This window comes from Mytilus galloprovincialis, chromosome 2 (assembly GCF_965363235.1).
Source record: "Mytilus galloprovincialis chromosome 2, xbMytGall1.hap1.1, whole genome shotgun sequence".
In the NCBI taxonomy this organism is placed as follows: Eukaryota; Metazoa; Mollusca; class Bivalvia; order Mytilida; family Mytilidae; genus Mytilus; species Mytilus galloprovincialis.
The window spans coordinates 34,335,399-34,361,051 of NC_134839.1; the positions used below are offsets into that span (position 1 = coordinate 34,335,399).

Genomic DNA, 25,653 nt, shown 5'->3' on the forward strand with positions numbered 1-25,653 from the left:
AAAAGTTTTGATTGAAAAATTTGATTGCGTATTTGCAAAAGACAGAAATTAAAATATCTGTCATTTTCTCCCTACGCTGTTTACCTCCATCTGAGACTACTACTATAGTAGTCTCAGCCTCTATTATTTATTATCGTGTGGACCGGTCAGACAGTATTATTGAATCCAGTTTTCCTGCAAACTGTTTTTAGTGGAAGAAGACGTCAAGTCTTCTGAAGACTTAAGGGGCTGACCATTGGCATTGAGTCTCCGTATGCCGCATTCATTTCGTGTATTACAATTTCAAAACAACTTAGATTCCTGACACCGATTTTTACACATGATAAGGCATCTGAATCATTTAATTTGTAAATTATGATTGTAAAACAATCACTATCATAAATATGACCCTTTTATTTATGTAAATTATTAGATTTCATCTCATCCACATGAACGTTATTTGTTTACTTGTAACAGGATGTTTTAACTGTAGATATTTGTATTACGCATGCGTGAATTTGGTATCGGGACAACTCGCCCTGTTTACAAGTTCGCCCTTGAAGTTACGAATTTGCAATCCTGCAGACAAGAAGATTTTGTTTTTATATAAATAAAAAGGATATATAAAGTGTTGTCTTTATTCATGGTTTTCCTTTGTCATGTGAATTAGATGCCCTTCGTAACATACATGTGAACCTCCCGTTTAGGAGAAAAAACTCCCGTGTATGAAATTTTTCAGACGCCATATTTGATCATTTCTTACTACTGTACGGGTGTAATTGACACCTGTGTTAAATTTTACCTGAACATCAAAGAAGATCAGTGGCGGATCCAGAAGTTTTCATAAGTGGGGGCCCACTGACTGACCTAAGAGGGGGCCCGCTCCAGTCACGCTTCAGTGATTCCCTATATAAGCAACCAAATTTTTTCCCAAAAAGGGGGGGCCCGGGCCCCCCCCCTAAATCCGCCTATGAAGATGTATAATTATATGGCTTCACTTAACAGCTTGGGTGTCAAACATACTGGTAATCAACGATGTTTACCTCCGGCTAACTGCCGTTGTGTTATCAAAACGATGTGTATTGGGAATATTGAAATACTTTTTTGTTACTTCCCTTTGTTTTATCCTGTTTTCAGTTATTTGGCTTTTAAAAATGTAAATTGTAAAAAGACTATAAATGATTAATATTTTAATCAAATAATCATAAAAGGATGTTGATTAAATGAATTTAAATGATTTTAGACAAATAAAAAAATTAAAATTTATTAATTATTTTAGCAATCTAGACCTCCTTTCAAGGATTAAATTGAACTTTATATCATAATTTTGTTTACAACAGATTTTTTTTCAATTAATTTACGATGTTGCAAATATACATGTGGAGCTTATTTCTTTCTTATTTGTCTATACATTTACAAATGATAAGGAGATGAAGACATGAACAAAAATATATACAGATAAGATATATAAATATAATGATTCATTTGCTAGCAGTGAACAATCATTTGTCAAAAACAAAACAAAACAAAACAAGAAACAGATTCTTCTTATTATTTTATTTTATTCAAATAGAGATCGAGGCAATAATGGAACTATAAACATTACAATTTGATGGAAATTTGAAGAAAAAACACAATTTCTACATCATTTGGTTACATTTATGACAAAATTTATGTCGATAAAAAAACATGATGTTTTGACCATTCAGTACTTAACCCTTTCCTCCATAATGACGCTTTTTGACGCCACCCCCTTTACTCCATAATGACGCCTTTTGACGCCTGTGTAGTACCTCAGTTGAAACACTTTGACTACAAAGTGTCTGCAGTAGACTCAATAAAATTTGTATCCAATATGAAAAGGAATATCATAGGAATATTCTACTTAAATTTATTTAATGAAATATTTGTTTTTTGCAATGCATTTTAATACTTTAAAGCCTATTTTCAGCATTTTATTGAAAAATTTTATTTTGTGTTCATTTTTTACAGTGGGTTGTGATGATTTTCCAGTTAGGTTACCCTTATTTGGAGTGTTGTTCCCAACCTGTTAAAGGTCCATCTTTGTGCATAATTCAAAATTGGAAATTTCAACAAGCATCTAATATTCTTAATCTGGAAAATAAACCCTGGTCTGCTAGCTTCATGTATATTTTTTCTACCGATTTAATATATAACTAGAATCATGCAAACAGACTTAAGGAAAAGGCATGTAAGTTCATCATACAAATATGACACTTTTTCTAGACAATCCAGATCTTGCAAAATACGTCGCTAAAAATTGTAACCTTTAAAATTGTTGTGCAGTAAAAACCCATATGGGAACTTTCAAAAGTTGGCAGGTATGTAACAAGTCTTACTATTTTTATGCTCCATTTATGGGCAATATGTTTTCTAGTCTGTCCGTCCGTCCTGCTTCTGGTTATAAAGTTTATGGTCGAGGTAGTTTTTGATGAAGTTGAAATCCAATCAACTTGAAACTTAGTACACATGTGTTTCTCTTGATATGATCTTCTTAATTACTGCCAAATTAAAGATTTTACCTAATTTTCATAGTCAACTGAACATAGAAAATGATTGTACGGATGGGAAATCCATGTACTTATGACCTTTTCTTGTTTGAAGAAAAAAAATACATTTTAACGATAATGGAACAAAGCAGCCTGGGTAAGTGGGGCTGCTTTTATGGTAATTCAAGTTACCTTTTATTCACCTTCTTCCACTTCAGAGCTATCAGCTCTTTGATTGGATACAAGTATATTGTATAAATAAGATCTTGCATGAATGTGTGCAGTAACTTAATTGGCCTTTATTGACCTTCATTTTTAACCTCGTCACATGCTGAATGTATGTGCCTGTCCCAAGCTAGCCTGATATCCCGGCCCGATATCTGGCTGCGCGTCGTACTGACAAGATTAGCCAGGACCCCAAGCTAGTCCCAAGCCAGGTGCCCGTAATTCAGTGGTCGTTTGGCGTTTGTTGCTGTGCTAGATATTTTTATCGTCTTTTTTTTGTACATTAGGCCGTTATAAATTTCTCGTTTGAATTGTTTTACATTTGAGATCTAGATTTCGAAAGTTTGTTTTAAATATATATATATATATATATATATATATGTTTGAGAAAATATACCTTCAGGTTTGCAGCTAGTGTATGATGAATAAATCAATTTGTATCAAGAGTCGACATGGCTTATATTAAAGATTCGAAACCAAATTGTAGGATAATATTATCTTGATTTATTTCAGACTAACAGGGTGAATATATTTATAATTGTTTGACCGAATAATAGCCAACGATAAATCTTAAGGGCAATGGATCATATAATAATGATACAGTACCGTGAAAACAAAAGATAATTTATAACAAGTCTTTAAGGGTACAACATTACCAAAAAAGTAACAACAAAATTAACAAATGTGAAATATTTCAAATAATAAATATCCTTCATCAGTATAATTATGATGTAAAATGAATCATGCATATCAATCTACTATAACAATCTTGAATTTTATACAATAAAACAGTTAAACCCGAACATCATATATCGAGACGCTTGCACAATTTTAAAATGATTAAACATGACGAAGATGAAATATCATAAGCAACACTACGGGTGCCACATGTGGAGCAGGATCTGGTTACCCTTCCGGAGAACCTGAGATCACCCCTAGTTTTTGGTGGGGTTCGTTTTGTTTATTCTTTAGTTTTCTATGTTGTGTCATGTGTGCTGTTGTTTGTTTGTCTTTTTCATTTTTAGCCATGGCGTTGTCAGTTTTTTTAGATTTATGAGTTTGAATGTCCCTTTGGTATCTTTCGTCCCTCTTTTATATAGTTATTTACAACAGAGTCTGCAAAGATATGCTTCAAATACAAATAGTAATATGCGATGTGAACTGTTACTACTCAATAGTTTCATAAGTGACGAGTCGACAGTCATGGTACAACGACGATTGCATGGAAATAAATGTCCAATAAGCAGCATTGACCGATCTAAGCTGGTATAGTATTTCCAATTTGACAACGGTAGAGTTATTAATACAGAGGCTGCGTATTTAAACATTCACGGCAAAATTTATAGCAGTTTTATAATGATGGAAAAAAATAATAATACATTTTGACTGAGGTTGAATAATTGAACGGGACTTGTACATCCCTCCTAAATGAAAAGAACCTGTAATTTAAACTGGTAAAATAAAAATAAACACATTAAAACTGTAAGAGTCATGTACGAAAGCCTGAGTTACTTGAAACAAGTGATGGTAGGAAAATGAGTGATGGTAGGGAAAATGGGTGACTCCCTTAGGATTTTTCTTAGCCCAGGAAGAATTATCTTTGCCGTATTTGGCAAAACTTTTAGGAATTTTGGGTCCACCGAAAGGTAATATTCTAATCAGGAAGAAAAACATAACGTCAAATGCTTACATAAAATGTAGGATTCCTATATTCAAAATGCTTATAATAGTATAATCTTATGAATAAACAAATCTAGACATATTAATTCTTCCAGTTAAGAGCTCACAAATGAACACTTTGGGGTTCACGCTTAAAATATTGACCCAACAGTTACGTTCTGAACAATACATGACAAAGTTGCGCCATATATATGACGTTATCGATACAGCTAATAACATAAACTAAAACTTACGTTAATTACTCATTCAATATACTAAATACTAGAAATAACTTCAGACAACTTATATAAACTCTCTTAATACAATAATAACAATATTTCTTTACTTGGAAATAACCAATACACACATTTACAACACCATCCCTCAATTACGTTGTAGTGTCAAGAAATGTGATCTTAGAGTCAGAGATGTTATATGTGAATTTGATGGATGAGCATCGTTGGCATGATGAATGAACAAATTTAGTTCTTGTTCAGTATTGGCCCATTTCATGTCATTTCATGTCAATATCGGGATAAATCGGAACCAAGAGAGGGGTTGTTGAAGAGAAGAATTGAGAAATCTCTGTTCTAATTTCTACATAACAATATTGGCATAAGACGGGGCAATCTTTGTTCCCATTGTTGTTCCATTAACTTGGAGGAAGTGTTCACCATTGAATGTGAAGTTATTGAATTTTAAAGTGACCGCGAAGTTCTTGGAAGACGTTTTTTTGCAATATCGTTGGTGAAGCAAATCCTTTTTATTCGTAAAGCCTGTCGGTAGGGAATGCTCTTGGTGCAGTGTTTAGGATATACTTTGTTTATATGCCACTGCTGGTGGGTGGAGATTTATTTCCCCGAGGGTATCAAAAGCCCAGTAGTCAGCACTGTTTGTGCTGACTGACATGAATTATCATTGATATTGTTATATTTATAAATTAACTGTTTACCATATTTTGAATTTTTTGAAATACTAAGGCTTTTCTACCTCAGGCATAGATTACCTTAGCTGTATTTGGCAAAACTTTTAGGAATTTTGGTCCTCAATGCTCTTCATGAGTTTATTCATAATGCCAACGATGCCCATCCCTCAATATAATTCACATATGAAATCTCTGACTCTAAGACCACATTTCTTGTCACTACAACACAATTGAGGGATGGAAACATATTTACAGATCTGTATTGCAAGCCCACAGACAAACATCAATATCTATCTCTTTTGGGTTGTCATCTTAAACACTGCACCAAGAGCATTCCCTACAGCCAGGCCATACGAATAAACAGGATTTGTTCCACCAACGATATTGCAAAAACGTCTACAACAACTTCGCGGTAACCTTAAACATCGGGGCTACAAAAGAAAAGACATTGATAAAGGTTTTTCTCGTGCTAACAACATCAGCCGAGACGAGCTTTTACAATATAAAGACAAAAAAGTCAACAAGAGGGTGCCTTTTGTGTTGACTTACCATCCAAAATTTGACAACTTATCTCACCTTATCCGCGAAAATTGGAAAGAGATCGAAACACATCCTAAACTATCCAAGATCTTTTCCGAGCCACCTGTACTGGCTTTCCGTAGTCCCAAAAGCCTTAAAGATTTTCAGGCGAGAGCTGATTTATCCTCTCAAGCAGTCTCTTCATATGTGGGCTCTTGCAAGGGTTACGGAAACAAACGATGTCTGACTTACAAACAAATATTGGATACCCAGAGCTTTTAACAGGCACTCTACTGGACGTACAGAATACACCATATTTTGCCATGTTAATTGCAAGACTTCAAATGTTGTGTATCTCTTACAGTGTAAATGTGGTAAGCAGTATGTTGGCGATTCAGAACAGCCGTTTCACAAACGAATGAACGGCAATCGTAGCGACTACCAATGCAACCAGACCTCCCTCTCAGTCGACATTTGAGATCCCCTGGCCACACTAAGGCAGATCTCAATCGACTGACCATTAAAATCATTGACCACAACTCTTCTTGGTCTAAGGAGGAATAGACTCGCTCGGGAAAGATTTTGGATAAGAAAATTAACAACTTTGGCACCAAATGGGATAAATGAAAAGATGTAGTTCGACTCCGTGTAGTGCTTCACATTTAGATTATATTACTTATTATTACAGTCTCTGTTTCAATTTTTTAACCTTTCTCATCTAATAAATTAATTTGTTCAAAATACCAATTTAAATTGCTTAATTTTTTGAAGGATGTAAAAGTACCAAGCCTCGTTCTTCTAGTTATACCTAGTAAAAACTTATTATTACATTTTAAAGGCCGTTTGTTCGCGATGTTTAAATACTAAGAATCTGTTGTAGATACTTTACTCTGTCAATTTGAAATACTTATAAATTTAGATCGTTCAGTGCTGTCTATTTGATAATTTTATTGACGTAATCATTCTTGTACCATCATAATTCGTTCCCGTTAAAGTTTTAGAATTGTGCTGAATTGGATACTAAAATTAATCAAGTGTCCTTACAAGCAATGTTATATTGGCCAACGTATATACAAGTGTTTTGTCTAAGGGAGGCATACATTGTATTATGTAGAAAAGTACGCTGATTCAAACTAAATCTTTCTACCACTGATATTATATATTATCAATGTACGTTGTTACGATGTATTCTTTTTTTATATAGATCGAATACAACTTGTATGGAGACGCCTACCCTGTCGTCGCACTCGGTCACTCTCCTTTTGTAATTCGCTCGATTCCCTCATTTGTTTTGTCTTTTAGCAATTGACTTGTATTTCCGTTATGGATTTGCCTGTACCAAGTCAGGAATATGATAGGTGTTTTTCGCTCTTTCCGTTGATTGACATCATTTTCGACAAAACATTGGCATTCTCATGGGAACCAACTGTGCTCCCTTTCCGCTGACATGTTCCTTTATTCATATGAGACTGACTTTATACAGGAGCTTCTGATGACGAAACAAAAGAAATTAGCTTTATTCTTTAATTTCACTTTCTGTAGTAAATAGATATTGTCCTTTGTACTAAATAGTTCAAAATTCGGTAACTTTGTTGAACGAATCTATCCAATCGACGTGATATAAAGAATACAGCAGATACAGTCTGCCTCATAACTTGACTTATATCTAGAAATTGACAATGAACATCAACTGTAAACAACATTTTTCGACATAAGATATGATTTCAGCATTCCAGTTGTGAATTTTCCATTTTTTGCAACAACATTCCAGCAACGCCTGCATATTGAGTATGTATCTCCCAAATGATGCGATTTGTCAAGGGCTTATCTTTCCTATCATTATATTCTTGATAGAGGGTTGCTGTTTACCAGAAGGCTGTCAAAACTAAAAGTTCCGAGTGGTTTAGTTGAAATAACCCTTCGATAATTTTATGGACGCAATCACGAGTTGGTTGACCTATATGGAATAAAATTGAGAATGGAAATGGGGAATGTGTCAAAGAGACAACAACCAGACCACAGAGCAGACAACAGCAGAAGGTCACCAACAGGTCTTCAATGTAGCGAGAAATTTCCGCACCCGGAGGCGTCCTTCAACTGGCCCCTAAACAAATATATACTAGTTCAGTGATAATGAACGCCATACTAATTTCCAAATTGTACACAAGAAACTAAAATTAAAATAATACAAGACTAACAAAGGCCAGAGGCTCCTGACTTGGGACAGGCGCAAAAATGCGGCAGGGTTAAACATGTTTGTGAGATCTCAACCTTCCCCCTATACCTCTAGCCAATGTAGAAAAGTCAACGCATAACAATACGCACATTAAAATTCAGTTCAAGAGAAGTTCGAGTCTGATGTCAGAAGATGTAACCAAAGAAAATAAACAAAATGACAATAATACATAAATAACAACAGACTACTAGCAGTTAACTGACATGCCAGCTCCAGACTTCAATTAAACTGACTGAAAGATTATGATTTCATCATATGAACATCAGGCACAATCCTTCCCGTTAGGGGTTTAGTATCATACTATCATAACATATATGAGAAGAACATAACCCGTGTCATGCCAACAACTGGTTTTTGAATAAATGTGTTTAGTTCCGATGCAAAGACTCTATAAGTGAATCAATATTAACGCCAACATATGCAATCTTTAATGACCTGACAACAGTATCGTAACTATATCCCTTCTTAATAAGTCTATTCAAAGGTTTTGTTAGTTTTTGAGGTGAATACTGACACCTTTGTGCTTTATAAAGAATATTTCCATAAAAAATTGGATGTGAAATACCTGAACGTATAAGAAGTCTGCATATTTCCATAAAAAATTGGATGTGAAATACCTGAACGTATAAGAAGTCGACATATATATTCACATTCTGACTTTTTAAATGCCCATTTAATTAGGTGCGCTAATTTTTTCTTAATGAGAATGTGAGGCAATGTGGTATAAAACGTTGAAAAATCAAAACTTTGAACAGATTCAAAATCACCAATATAAGCATGTAATTTATCAAGTACTTAAACGAGTTTTTGACACTCCAAAAGTAATTAATTCCACTATTTTCGAAGGCCTTATTTGAACAATTTATTATCAGGTTTTGTACCAAGTGTACTGGTAAGAAGAATAGATAATTTAGTAGTGGAGCAATGGCTAGAAGACGAAATAAATCTATATTTGTAAGGTGTTTTGTGTAGTTTCGGAAGCCAATACATAGTTGGGACTTTCATTGTTTTTGGTTCTGCCTGTAAAGCGGTAGCTAAAAGTTAATGTTTGTTACAGATGTCGTTTTCTGAAAAAGGAGTCAGTTGGAATGTTGGTGAATTGGTTATTCCTTTTTGTAGGACCTCAATGTAGAATTTACGTCAAACAATAATAATATTATTAGCAGCTTTATGGAATATCTGTTTCACAGATGACGACAGATATTTCCCAATTGTCTTAGTTACAATCCCGTATCCTATTCGCCGGTTTCACAAATGATATCGGATATGTTTCTTACTTCGTAACTACAATCCCCTTCCATTTCATGAATGTGACCTACCGAATTAGACTTGTTATCACATGAGCAACACGACGGGTGCCACATGTAGAGCAGGATCTGCTTACCCTTCCGGAGAACCTGAGATCACCCCTAGTTTTTTGGAGGGTTCGTGTTGTTTATTCTTTAGTTTTCTATGTTGTGTCATGTGTGCTGTTTTTTGTTTGTTTTTTTCATTTTTAGCCATGGTGTTGTCAGTTTGTTTTAGATTTATGAGTTTGACTGTCCCTTTGGTATCTTTCGTCCCTCTTTTGTGATTTATCAATGTAGACTTATCACCGTAGTTGTACGTACATTAGCAACACGACGGACAACACATATGGAACAGGATTTTTTTTTCCTTTTGCGGAGCACATGGAATCACTCCAAGTTTTTGGTGGAGCTCAATTTGCTCAGTCTTTAGTTTTTCACGTTGTATGGATGCATGAATTTTATTCATCAATTATTATTAACCTCTATTATTATTTATTAACATCTATTTTATCAGCAATAAAATCCGGGCTGCAAAGGTTTTGTGAAACTGCCTATTCTAGAGATGGCGTGAATCAGATGTGGATACTAAATAAAATCCAAAGATCAAAGTACATACAATTTAAGACTCTCTGATCTTGCAATAGTATTAAAACATTTAACTTTTCTACACCTTACACAAGTATTATCCATTCCAAACTAAAAGACAAATTGAAAAGATGGTATAACTTTGTTTCTTTAAAAAGAATGGACAATGTAGATACAAGTATCATGTCATGGAGATGGATAATCCTACTTTGTAAAGGACCACTCTGATTCAAACATCGAACTAGAGATAAAGAATACTATAGATACATTTAAATCTACCTCATATCTTGACTTACATCTAGAAATTGACAATGAGGGTCGGTTAAAAATAAAACTTGATGATTTCAGCTTCCCAATTGTGAGTATTCATTTCTATGTAGCAACATTCCAGCAGCACCTTCATACGGAGTATATATCTCGATATTCTCGTGCTTGTATATCCTGTCATGATTTCTTTGATAGAGAATTGCTGCTCACAAGGAAGCTACTTAACCAAGAGTTTGTTGACCGTTATGGAATAACCGTTTTCACAGATGACATCGGATATATTCCTTATGTCGTAACTACAATACCCATCCCTTTTCAGGAATGTGACCTACCAAATAAGACTATTTACCGGATTTGTAATAACATAAGCAACACGACGGGTGCCACATCTGTTTTTGGTGGGGTTCTTGTTGCTAAGTCTTTAGTTTTCTATGTTGTGTCTTCTGTACTGTTATTTGTCTGTCTGTCTGTCTGTTTGTTTGTTTTATTCTTAACTATGGTGTTGTCAGTTTTATTTTCAATCTATGAGTTTGACTGTCCCGGTGGTATCTTTCGTCGCTCTTTTAATTAGATTGCCCAAAAGCCAATGTTTAACTTGCTCAAAGCCAACTTTTAACTTATGTTCTCTAAATTGAAATGTCAATAGGTACACATGTAGCATTTTTTTGAGCGTTTATACATATTTTTATATCTCTTTAGCAAAAGTTTTTAAATTGTGCGCGATCCAATTAAGTGATATCATGAATGCTGTCTATCATATTTGTTTGTTTTGTATTGTGTTGTTATTATATTAGACCGTTTTTTCTAATCATTGTATATAATTATGCACATTATGGTGTATGCATTATCAGCATTGGTGTAAAATATTGTACACCACTGATTACACTAGGATAACTTATGCCGGTGTAAAATATTGTACACCACTGATTACACCAGGATAACGTTATTTGATTTTGCCATGTGATTATGGACTTTCTGAATTGATTTTTCTCTAAGTTCAGTATTTTTGTGATCTTACTTTTTATACCGGTGTAAAATATTGTACACCACTGATTACAACAGGATAACTTATACCGGTGTAAAATTCTGTGCTGATTACTTTTCTTATCTTCATACTAAAGAGCTCCTTAAGTAGGTGTGCATAGGTGCACTTGGCGTGTCGAAAAACCGACTCTCGGTGGTTAACGTCTCCCGATGGTTAACTTTAAGTGCCGACCATTATTTATACCTTTATTATTAATTAAGTTTTACAGAGCTACATTTATTGCAGAATTCTAATTTCTGATGCCTTTTTGATAACGTACGAGAGTCGAAAGTGCTGTTAATCAATCACCTTTTTAGAATTTAAAGAATAGGTCCTCTCAATTTTTGTCAATTTCTTATAGTTTATCTTGAAGTTGCCATTTGTTTGAAATTCACTGTGCTAATACTTGCTGTACAAACATCGGTTTTGTTAAAATTGGTCTTTTTTTTTTACTGTTTTATCTCTTTTGCGTAGCTGCTACATTAACGGATAATTGGCTTGTTAAGAGAGACGTTTACAAACCAGTAGAAAAAAATGCATTTGATACGCCAGGAATATACTCCCATAAAATACATCCCAAATCTTTGTCACAGCCTGTGGTTTCTCACCGCTTTCTCGATTCAGAGAAGAGGGAAAATATAACGTTATTATATTGATATTATGTTTAAATTTTTTTATTGAACATTACTATAAATTTGCCAAAACATTTTCTCGTGAAATCATTAAAGACGCGTCATCGCGAAGAACGTCATACAAACGAGTTCTATCCTATATGTCTCGGCAGTGTTATTGAAAGGGTGATACTCATTTTATTAGAGATATCCTCATTTTTGCATTATTACACTGATTGTTATGCGTGATATCTATGAATGATTTGACAATCGATATATATATGACAATACCTAACTTATATATATGGTTGATCCCGCGTATGACAGGCACGCTCTGCAATCTGTCAGTTTTCCCGCCTGAAAGCTTTATCCCGGAAATAATCTCAGTCTTGTTCCGTCTGATCAATTAAGCTAACTTCTATATTAGTGTAATAATTCAATCCTCTAATTTCCTATACAAGTTTTTCCGATATATTCTAACGTTTTGCCTACACACCTCTTTGTGTGTATTGACAATTAACAAATTATTCTTTTGGAAGAGACAAAAACATTATTTTGCCTGATTTTCAAAAATACCTAATAAAACAACATTTAGGCCAAAGTATACCGGGTCTGGTAGGAGAGTTTAAACATATGGGGATGACTTAGCATATTAATTATTGGATATTAGATATGTACTGATTGATAATTAAGTCTAAGATTCGTAACTTTTTATTATGAGTTATTATTGGCTTTGAACTTTAGCTTCAGGTAATTACGAGATCTCTCAGATCTCTATTTGTTACCATCGTCCATGACCCAGATTTGAAATCATTCCTCAGTAAAGGACCTTAATATCGTGCCCGTCAAAGTTTCGTAACATAATCCACGACTCACTCTGTACTTACTGCACGAAATGGATAAAACGAGAAAAAAAGAAAAAGAATCGTTTGATTTTTATTTAAAAACAGCAATGAACATAGTTGATATTCGTATTTAGCATTTTTAAGAATTTGCTCTTAACAATAATAATAATAGCCCTATTTTCGTATCAAACATTAATTCATTATTTTTTTTATACAGATTAGACCGTTGATTTTCCTGTTTGAATGGTGTTACGCTAGTAATTTTTTGGAACCCTTTAAAGCTTGTTTTTTTCGGTGTAAGCTAAGGATCCGTGTTGAAGATCTTTCTTGACCTATATAATGGTTTACTTTTACGAATCATGACATTGATGGAGAGTTGTCTCATCGGCACTAATACCACATCTTCCTATACCTACATGCTAAAAGAAAAGGCCTGGTGATAAGACTGCCACCAATAGAATGTTTGTTTGACGTAAATTTTACATTGAGGTTTTGCAAAAGACAATCACGAATTCACCAGCATTCCAATTGACTTCATTTTCGAAAAATGACATCTGTAACAAACATAAACTTTTAAACTTTTTTTTTACAAACCCGAATAACATAAAAGTTCCAACTATGTACTGGCTTTCGAAGTTGCACAACACACCTTACAAAGACAGATTGGTTCGTCTTCAACCCATTGTGACACTGCTAAATTGACTATTCTACTAACTAGTACACTTGGTGCAATCAAAAAACTGAAAATACATTGCTTAACTTAGGCTTTTGAAAATAGCGGAAATAATTCTTTTTGGAGTGTCAAAATTTCGTTTGAAGAAAATGATAAATTGCTGGATCATATAGGTGAAAGTTCGGATTGTTCTACCCTATATATCACTTTGCCTCGTACCTCATAAAAAACTCCAATCACACATCTAATTTTTTAAAAAGGGCGTTTAAGAGGGTGGTAAAGGGGGATGCTTGCACAAATAAAAGCGTGAAATAAGACATAATTTCTGCTATGAACGTTGCACGAAAAATTAATACTTTGATGTGAACCTTTTGTGACTGAGACACTGTCTTCTTGTATATATTAACTCTCTGTTTTACTTACGTGCTAAATTATAATCCTGGTACTTTTGATAACTATTTACTTGATATTCCCGATTAAGTATATTCATTTATGATATAATTGGTTTAGGCCTTTAGAAAATAGTAGATCTTGACGATACCTGCCAAATATTTGAATTTTATTTGAAAAATACAGAGAACGTAAAATAAGCATTTGAAAATCACGATGCACGTAAAATTAAATAAGAAGAACACATTGAACAAGCACCTGACAGGGAGGCTCAATACTATAATTTACAAAAAAAAAAGTGAAAGGAAGATGACACTGTTTATCATCTAGACCAATAGGTTATATCTATTATGCACTTGTTTGTCATCCTCAGAAGCCATATGATTGACAGTGCCTTCGTATATCATTGTTGTATTCTTTAAGGTGAGAAGTGATAATTCTTTTACTTACCATTATTGAGAGAAATTATCTCTTTGTTGTGAGAAAATACATTGTGTTTCATTAAATCTGCTTGACACCACATAATTAGTACCTTCTCAAAGATATAAAAAACAGCAGTGGAAAAATACAGGTACATATTAAATGTTGACGATGAAGTAAGTGTTGGTTGTGTGTAGTGCGACACATAGAATCATTCATTTATGCAGACATTTGTTTAATCCGACATTGATTATAGATGCATGAATTTTAAACTTAAACATGGAAATGAAATGTATGTTTGTATTTTTTGGTGGTGTCATGGTTTGCTTTGATTAATTAAGGTGTGATATGTGCGACTGAGGAATTATAACATTTTGTTACAATTTGATTGGCTTACTTCTGGTGAGTGTTTTTAACTTACATGTACTCAAATGTGATGTTATCCTGAATATGACAATGGAAATACGAAAAAAGAAAACGGGACATAGTAACAAAGTCAGCCTTAGCGTCCGGAAGTTTGCTATTGTGTACGAGTGAGGCAATATAACAATGGAAACTGGGATATTTGCTATTGTTTTATGTTCCATACTTTTTATTGTACATATGTATGTGGTTGGAATTGTTATGACGACGAAGAAATGGTCGGACAACCGTTTTCTTTGCTTAGCACTATTTTTAAGCATCAGTGATGCTGCGATGATGGTTGAATCAATTTGGCATGCCAGCATAGGTGGTGATGTAAATGCAAGTGAAAGCAGTCATTACCAATGCACCATCCTGAGCCATTTAACATCAGGCACGATTCTGTTTTCACTTCTTCAAACTCTGTTTATTTGTCTCGAAAGACTCAATGCAACTTTTGCAACATCAAATATAATTTTAAAACAACTGACCAGCAATCTTGCGGTCGGCATTGGTTTTATCATAACACATGTTTATGTTTCGCTACGATGTGGTGTTGAATTATTTTATAGTGAAGGCAACTCAGATAAACCTAAAGGCTGCGACCCAACTTACTCATTTCAAAGAGAGTTTTTGCTTTTCAACGAAATACCAAACCTGGTATTCGTGACAGTAATAACATCGTGTTACATTGCTATTATAGTTAGAATGGTGAAACAGCACAAGAAAGTACCAGAATCTGATGGTTTGACTGACTTGCAGATACAACAGAAGAAACAGTCAGCACTTAAGATGCAGAGGAACGTAGTAACATTAAGTTGTATAGTCGCCATTACTCTTTGTGCGATACTACCGAGATGTATTTACGGGCTGTATTTTCAGAGTAGACCAGATACCTACACGAAAGTGTCGTCAGTCCATGATGCAGTCAATGTTTTTTTGTTGTTGAATCCATTGTTTGACCCCTTTGTTTACATTTTAAGAATGAAAGAAGTTCGAGATCGACTGACATTCCAATGCTTTAAAAGAAATAACAGGGTTGTTGGAAGCATCGGTAATCAGACAGATCCCTCTCATCATTGAAATGTTTAGTAATACATGACATTCTATGTGTTGATTTTAATTCAAATCTTAATCTTATATAATGTATATATCTGCGTCTGCAAGCGATTGGTAAATGTAAACAAATATGGCGGCAGTAATGTTTTGAAACAGACTGAAATTGACTGTATTGCATTATCACGTGAGTACTTTATAGGCCTGACAAAAAAACATGTCGTATTCGACAATTTTAAACAATAATGGTTATCACAATCAAAAAGTGGAAAATTCAAATGATGTATATAAAAATAACATGTTAGGACATTTCAAACAGTATCAAATTTATAAACTTTGTTGTCTTCGAACTTAAGTAAGTACCCTTTGGTTCTGCAGTATATTTTTTTTTATATAGAAACATGTAATTTCTTGAAATTTCTAAAAAAAAATTGACTACAGCAGGAACTGTTATGTTACATATAACATTTTGAATTGATGAATATTTGTATAAATTGTTCCCATGTTGTAAACATCGTCATAATAAAAGTTTTATTTAGGAGTATAATGATTATTCAGATGAAATGCATTAGGGAAATAAATATTCAGATGAAATGTATCAGGGAAGGACAAAACATGCAGATGAAATATACTAAGGAAGGGACAAATTAAGTTTTCTTATCTCTAAAAATAAAACCCCAGTAACTATAGAATAGTGACTGTAGTAGGTAAAGGAACTTGTTATTTAATGGTTTGTTGATGAGGTTTCTCGTTTCTCGTTTTAAATAGATTAGACCGTTGGTTTTCATGTTTGAATGGTTTTACACTTGTCATTTTGGGGCCCTTTATAGCTTAATGTTTGGTGTAGGCCAAATTTCCGTGTTGAAGGCCATACTTTGACATATAGATATCGGAAGATGTGTTATGGGTGCCAATCAGACATTTTTCCATCCAAGTAACAATTTATAAAAGTAAACTATGATATTACTGTTTGCTTTTACACATGGTGATTTGGATGGAGAGTTTTCTCATTTGACCCATACCACATCTTATTTCTATTTACTATAGCGTATAGATACAGTTTAAATCGAGGGTATCTCGGATATTTAAGAGCTATTATACGTATCGAAAGACGCCATGGTTATAACTTGTATAAACATTAGGAAAATATGGTATGATTGCTAGTGAGACAACTCTGCCTCGACGACTCAACGACGAAGAAGCGAAAAACAAATATGACAAGAACAAAGAAACAATAACACGGAATTGCGCTCTATTGACTTGGGACAAGCACATGGTGAAGATTAAATATCAATCGGCAATCCTCGGATGAATCCGCTACTCTCCTGGCTACGATGAAGGTACGTCAAATGATGGAAATCAAAAGACATGAATCCGTTACTCTCCTGGCTACGATGAAGGTACGTCAAATGATGGAAATCAAAAGACATGAATCCGTTACTCTCCTGGCTACGATGAAGGTACGTCAAATGATGGAAATCAAAAGACATGAATCCGTTACTCTCCTGGCTACGATGAAGGTACGTCAAATGATGGAAATAAAAAGACATGAATCCGTTACTCTCCTGGCTACGATGAAGGTACGTCAAATGATGGAAATCAAAAGACATGAATCCGTTACTCTCCTGGCTACGATGAAGGTACGTCAAATGATGGAAATCAAAAGACATGAATCCGTTACTCTCCTGGCTACGATGAAGGTACGTCAAATGATGGAAATCAAAAGACATGAATCCGTTACTCTCCTGGCTACGATGAAGGTACGTCAAATGATGGAAATCAAAAGACATGAATCCGTTACTACGATGAAGGTACGTCAAATGATGGAAATCAAAAGACATGAATCCGTTACTCTCCTGGCTACGATGAAGGTACGTCAAATGATGTAAATCAAAAGACATGAATCCGTTACTCTCCTGGCTACGATGAAGGTACGTCAAATGATGGAAATCAAAAGACATGAATCCGTTACTCTCCTGGCTACGATGAAGGTACGTCAAATGATGGAAATCAAAAGACATGAATCCGTTACTCTCCTGGCTACGATGAAGGTACGTCAAATGATGGAAATCAAAAGACATGAATCCGTTACTCTCCTGGCTACGATGAAGGTACGTCAAATGATGGAAATAAAAAGACATGAATCCGTTACTCTCCTGGCTACGATGAAGGTACGTCAAATGATGGAAATCAAAAGACATGAATCCGTTACTCTCCTGGCTACGATGAAGGTACGTCAAATGATGGAAATCAAAAGACATGAATCCGTTACTCTCCTGGCTACGATGAAGGTACGTCACATGATGGAAATCAAAAGACATGAATCCGTTACTCTCCTGGCTACGATGAAGGTACGTCAAATGATGTAAATCAAAAGACATGAATCCGTTACTCTCCTGGCTACGATGAAGGTACGTCAAATGATGGAAATCAAAAGACATGAATCCGTTACTCTCCTGGCTACGATGAAGGTACGTCAAATGATGGAAATCAAAAGACATGAATCCGTTACTCTCCTGGCTACGATGAAGGTACGTCAAATGATGGAAATCAAAAGACATGAATCCGTTACTACGATGAAGGTACGTCAAATGATGGAAATCAAAAGACATGAATCCGTTACTCTCCTGGCTACGATGAAGGTACGTCAAATGATGGAAATCAAAAGACATGAATAAAGCAGCTACTCTCCTGGCTACGATGAAGGTACGTCAAATGATGGAAATCAAAAGACATGAATAAAACAAACTTTGGCAACTAATATTGGAGATGGGAACACAACGATGATAGGAACAGACTTATCCTAATTTATTAAGACTAACACTGATACGCAATAGTATATATCATGTAATGTTGTGTACAAGTTGTACAAGATTTACAAGATTTTTTGTACAAGTTATCAGTGTTTTTGGAACTGCTTAACACAAATGGATGATACAAGAACCCAGTCTTTTGTTTTGCACATTTCTTACATGTTTTCACAACTGTGTGTAATTGACCTTTAAGCCTTTTGTCATATGCAAACAAAAAGAAAAGTGATAGGATTACCAATGCCATAACGACCCAACACATACCACCACTGTTAGTTAGGTTGTATACAACTACAGTCAATTTACGACATCTCGATTTCAACACATACATCCAAACGTCCAAGCCAAATATTTGAACCAGTGAAAGAATTCTATTTTCTACTCTTTGGGAGGGGTTGTTGTTTCTTTGACACATTCCCCATTTTCATTCTAAATTTTAGTTAACGTTTTGAGTAATTGTTGTAACTAAATCCATGACTTAATAATCTTACCATTGATATATGAGAATTTCACTGAAATATAAAACTACGGACATGGGCTTGGCGAACGAATTGAGATATATAGACATCGTTAGATTGTACAACAGAAATATCACCTGACATTCAACGTAAATTAACAATACTGAGCAAAAAATCATCCATTCTGTCGTAAATTTGAGTATTGAGTTTCTCGTGTGTTTATGAAATATCCGAATCGAGCATTTTCAACTGATGTTTTGTTTTATGTTATGCTGTTTGACATCCGTCTTAGGTTAGGAAAGACGTTTGAGCGCTCAAAACATCTTTATATGCCTGTCCTAATTCATTAGCTTGTTATTGTTTTTGCTAATTGTCGAAAGTCGAACGGTGACGTTTATTTGCTTATATCCGTACCATTATAAGAATAAGAATAAGAATTTTATTAGTATAAAATCCAAACAATAGGATTGTTACTAAAATACAAAACAAAAACAAAAACAAACAGACAGACAGACAGGCATATTAATAGATTTCTGGTGATTAGTTGTCGTATTATCAATAATACCAAATAGTTGTGGTTTTACTTTAACTCATCAGATCTGAATTTAACAGACGAAAACGACATTGAACACTAAGAGTTCGCAGAGCTTCTTAAAGCAAGTCCAAAAGAATGAAGACAATCTACTGAAATCGACATTGTATAACTTTTACGGGCATGTATGAATTGCTTGACTAATACGATATGTATGTGTCAAACATCTAGTGAATATTTATAAATTGACCTATTCTGTTCTAAACAGAGGCAACAGTAGTATAGTGATGTTCTAAAGTCTGAAATCGATTGAGAAAAACAAATCAAGCTTACAAACTAAAATCATTGGAAAAGCATCAAATATGAGAAAAAAAAAGAAAAAAAATGTAGAATCACAAAAATACTGAACTCAGAGGAATATCCAATCGGAAAGTCCATAATAACATGACAAAATCAAATAACAAAACACATCAAAAACGAATGGACAAGAACTGTCATATTCCTGACTTGGTACAGGCATTTTCAAATGTAGAAAATGGTGAATTAAACCTAGTTTTATATCGCTAACCCTCTCACTTTGATGACCTTCGAAAAGGGGCGAAAGATAACAGAAGGACATTCAAACTCATAAATTAAATATAAACTGACAATGCCATGGCTAAAAAAGAAAAAGACAAACAGACAATAGTACAAAAGACACAACATAAAAAACTAAAGACTAAGCAACACGAACCCACGAAAAACTAAGAGGTGATATCAAGTGCTCCGGAAGGTTAAGTAGATCCTGCTTCTGATTTTCATACTTGACAAACATGGTTTATAGCGTTAATGAGAAATGAACATCGGTAAACTGTTGTTGCTTCTAATAGATTACATCGACATTGCAGAATTACAGATGTTCATACTAGTTAATTTAATTCAATCTCATAAGTTATCAACTTACTTTTGAAATGATTAAATATAAAAAAAGAAGATGTGGTATGATTGCCAATGAGACAACTCTCCACAAGAGACCAAAATGACACAGAAATTAACAACTATAGATCATCGTTAGCCATTCATATTATATAAATCTGCATCATGTGCACATCTAAGGAGAAAAATATATAATTTTACACTCGAAAAAAAGAGTAGAATTTCTCTTTAAAAAACATTTTAATTAGTGCTCCAAGTCAAGTGATGGAATGACGAACGAATCAAAGATAAACAAGAAAATAAAGTGTAAATTAGTAGTAAGCGATAATTAACAGTTAAGTTATAAAGGCGAATGTGCAAATGTAATATATTTGTTTTGTTGCGTTGTATTTACTATATTTAGCCAGAAACACGCAAACACCTACCATTTCATATGGCAAATAGTGATCTTTAGGTCATTTGCTTTGACGTTTAACTTGTCATTAAATATTAAAAAAAAAAAAAATGCTACGAATTATATTTGAATAATCTGTTCAAAGCGTCAAAATGTTTATAAAAATGGTACCGAAATAATCAAAATCGCCGTAAACATTGAAATCCCGTCCTCCCTAAGATATTCAAAGGACAGACAAACTTCACAATCAAATCTATAAAAATCTAATGTAATGGCAGTTAAACACAGATTACCGTCACCGAAATGTAAAACGTCACGACAAACACGGCGTTGGCAAGTTTGATAATAGGTACCATAAGAAGGTGTCCATGAAACTCAATCGTCCAACAAAAAGAAAAAAAATATATCTTTTGTCTTAACATATTGTCGACAATAAATAGTAAATCTGTCAATAAACTCATCAGGATTAAATCAAAATTTGCTAAGACAGGTTTATGAACCAATTAAATTAAGGTCATCACTCAAGAAATTTTACGGTCGCCATCATGAGCTGATTGGACATTATGACAAAATTGTATCAGTAATCATATCTGATAGTCATATGAACCTTCCATCATTACCGAACTGAACAAAGAAATAATTCGACGGGTGCCGTATACCGTGCAGGAAATGCTTATCCTTCCGGAGCACCTGATTTCACTCCCGGTTTTTAGTGGAGTTCGTGTTGTTTCTTATTTATTATTTATAACTGTTGATGTAAATGTCCTTTGGTTTTGTGAGTCGTTGTTTACTCCTAGGTTTTGATTGTTATTGTCTTTGTACTCAATACGCGATTCGTCTACAAAGACTAAGCAGTAACGCTCATATAAAAAAAAAATTAAAAAGACAAAATAAAGAACGAGGTTGATTTTAATGTTATAATTAACACTGGCGTTAAAGCGGGAGGTTTGGAATGCCACAAACCAGGTTCAACCAACCATTTTTTCATAAAATGCCCTGTACCAAGTCAGGAAAATGGCCATTGTTACATTAAAGTTCGTTTCTGTGTTGTGTCTCTGTTGTGTCTTATATTCAATACGTTTCCCTCAGTTTAAGTTTGTAACCCGGATTTGTTTTTTCTCTATCGATTTATAAATTTTATTTATGCCTTTATTGACGAGCATTTAGGACCCAAAATTCAGAAAAGTTTGGAAAATACAGCTACGAATATCTATTCCTGAGATAGAAAATCATTACTTTGTCAAAAAGAAAATATAATTTGTTAACAGATATCAGTTTTTATCTGTTGATAACGTGTGTTGTTTTTTCTTTATCGACAAACATGTTTGTTTTATTGGCATTTTAGACTATAACACAATGTTTACTGCTGTACCACGAATTTTGACATTTATACCTATTATGTCTGTTCGTTTAGTTCACGCATCGTTGTCAATATAATGGAATTGTATGCGACTGTTATAGAAGTGAGAGGTTAAGCTAGCTATAAAACCAGGTGCAATCCACCATTTTTCTACCTAAGAAAATATCTGTACCAAGTCAGGAATATGACAGTTGTTGTCCATTCATTTGATGTGTTTGAACTTTTGATTTTGCCATTTTATTTGGGACTATCCTTTTTGGATTTTTCCCCAAGTTAAGTATTTTTGGGATTTTATAAGTTCTTTGTTCGTTTTTATGTATTGACATTGTTTTTGACTTATGAGTTTGCATTCCCCTTTAGTATCTTTGGCCTCCCTTTGATCAGATATTTACGAGACTTTCATCAGTCAGATATTAGTATTGACATTTTTGAATTAGTCTTTCAAATTTGCCTAAAGTTACTGAATTAATTCATTTTGTAATCTTGTCATTTATTTTTCGATGAGTCTCAGATTTTACTTACCTCGGAACAGTCTGGCTTATCAAAATAGGATGCTGCAAATATAAAACCATTGTGTAATACATTAACGACACTTGCTCATATAAATTATTGGCAAAAGATATAACATAACATCTGACGTTTATGCACAAAATTGTTAAAAATGTAGGCTCCAATGCATTCATCTTTAATGTTTAATATTTAGTAGAAAAGAGGCGGTGAATACCAAGCAAACTCATTAATCGAAAGAAAAAAAAACACAAACAAAAACTGACTATGCCATGCCAAAAAAAAAGAAAAAAACCAACGACGACGACACAAAAACAACCCAAAAAGCTACTATAAAAACCGAAGACAGAGCATAACGAACAGCAAACATACACCGGTAACAACTCAGGCATTCCGGACGGTTAAACAGTTCATTCGTTGCGTTGCTTTATACGCAAATGCATATGTGAAAAGTCTCATTCATGGTATCATTATAGAGGGAAAGAGCAAGAGATTAGGGTCAAGAGTAATTGAACAACCAGACATTGAATACAGTCCAACAACTCGTGCTGGCATCCGTAATATTTCAAACACATGACTCCGATTGTCCTCATCAAACTATTGGTTCAGTAACATCCCTTCAAGATTCAAATCTCAATCAAAGAAATCTTGATATGAAAACTTTTGGATATCGTATTAACTGGGAGATATATACTCTGTATGCAGGCGCTGCTGTAATGTTTTTACATAGACTTTAATTCTTTACAACTGGGAACCTGACAGTTCAGTTCTCAACTTGATAATACTTGGTTAAGTGGTAAATACAATTAAGTTTTAAGAGTGGTATAGCATGAGAGGTAAGGTATAATAACGATAAACCAAGGAAGGCGATTTCACAAACAATTTAAACGGGAGATCTTATCGCCGTAAGCTTCATGTATGTTTGTATGAACTGTTTGTACAATTTTTTGTTGTTGTTTTTTCAAATTATCCTCATGTTTGGTGAATTGCTGTACGATAACTTTTTCTGTTCATCTTTCAGTGGCTTCTGCTGATTTCTAGGTATATATGTATATATTAAAATCAATGGTAATGTATTTGAGAACTCTGCCTAAGTTTTATTTTTCACTTATTTACATATATATTTCTCTCTCAAATCAATGATCATTGAAAGGTAAATTGAATTCAATCAGAAACTAACCATGTAACATCAACAGTCATTAGGTATCAGAAAGTAACCATACACCATCAACAGTCATTAAGTATCAGAAAGTAACCAAATAATACCAACAGTCATTAGGTATCAGAAAGTAACCAAATAACATCAACAGTCATTAGGTATCAGAAAGTAACCATATAACATCAACAGTCATTAGGTATCAGAAAGTACCATATAACATCAACAGTCATTAGGTATCAGAAAGTAACCATACACCATCAACAGTCATTAAGTATCAGAAAGTAACCAAATAATACCAACAGTCATTAGGTATCAGAAAGTAACCAAATAACATCAACAGTCATTAGGTATCAGAAAGTAACCATATAACATCAACAGTCATTAGGTATCAGAAAGTAACCATATAACATCAACAGTCATTAGATATCAGAAAGTAACCATATAACATCAACAGTCATTAGGTATCAGAAAGTACCATATAACATCAACAGTCATTAGGTATCAGAAAGTAACCATATAACATCAACAGTCATTAGATATCAGAAAGTAACCATATAACATCAACAATCATTAGGTGTCAGAAAGTAACCATATAACATCAACAGTCATTAGGTATTAGAAAGTAACCATATAACATCAACAGTCATTAGGTATCAGAAAGTAACCATATAACATCAACAGTCATTAGGTATCAAAAAGTACCATATAACATCAACCGTCATTAGGTATCAGAAAGTAACCATATAACATTAACAGTCATTAAGTATCAGAAAGTACCATATAACATTAACAGTCATTAAGTATCAGAAAGTAACCATATAACATCAACAGTCATTAGGGATCTGATTATTTGCCGTCGTAATTCACCTTACTTTTGTTATTTGATATTCAACACACAACATTGAATAAAAAAAGATTCGTATATCTAAAAACAAATATATATCTATCAACGTAACAACAGAATATTCTTTTTAAAATCATAAAAGTACAGTTTACTAGTATTTAATGTCTTTTTTGTCAACCATTTAAAAAGGCTTTTTACGAAATCTGAACAACAACCTATATAAAAAGGCAGTTAGATATATGCTTAAAATATTATATGAAGTTAATAGTATATAGTAAATTCCCACAAGTTTTTACAACGAATCGCAATCCTTTTATAATCTTCAAAAGATCTTAACATCCGCACCATGAATAAATGACATGCAAATTAGGCGACAATAGATTGAAAATCGTTATAATGACTTGTTAAAGATATTGTAGAAACCGTTGCCGTGGTTTGTCTTCCAGAATAATTGTTTACTTTGAGAGGTCTTCTAGTTACTAGTATCAACACTTTATCATATGATAAGTGGAATGTGAAAATTTTAAGTTTTTGACCATTTACGATATTTAATAGTTTCTCATATCACTTTACTTTGGATATCAATTTTACATACTTGCACATGTTTTCTCTCATCATACTATATTTACAGGTAAACTAGTATATTTACTGTTCCTGTTTTCGGTTAAGGTTTATCCTAATAATAAACAGAAATGCTGTATTTACAATTCAAAAACTATTCACTTTGCAGAGAAACAAGTAAGCAAACTGTAACACTTGAGATACCCTGACATTTTCCACGAGTCCATAGAAACTGATAAAAATAAAATCAATCATATCTTCAATATCTATGATAAAAGAAAAGTTTAACTCTATTGAACTTTATGACTGTTCTTTCATTCGAGGTAGGGCAACAATGTCTTCCTTTTCGAGTTACTTTGTATACACCACAGCGTTTGTTTCTCATTCAGCGTACCTGTCCTAATTTTTGTTTTTCTCTTATTTCATATCAAACTTTTACTTTGAAATATGTTCTAATGCCTATTATGGCAACAGTAGTATACCACTGTTCGAAATTCA

General features: G+C 33.8%; 1 protein-coding gene across 1 annotated transcript in view; it reads left to right on the forward strand.

Annotated features, from left to right (window-relative positions):
* The first annotated feature begins 15,267 nt into the window (after positions 1-15,267).
* The window catches only part of LOC143062019 (uncharacterized), a 28,052-nt gene continuing 17,666 nt past the window's right edge, over positions 15,268-25,653 (forward strand). Inside the window, exon 1 of the mRNA XM_076233872.1 lies at positions 15,268-15,363. Coding sequence (XP_076089987.1) covers positions 15,268-15,363 — 96 coding nt within the window. The remainder of the gene's footprint in view (positions 15,364-25,653) is intronic.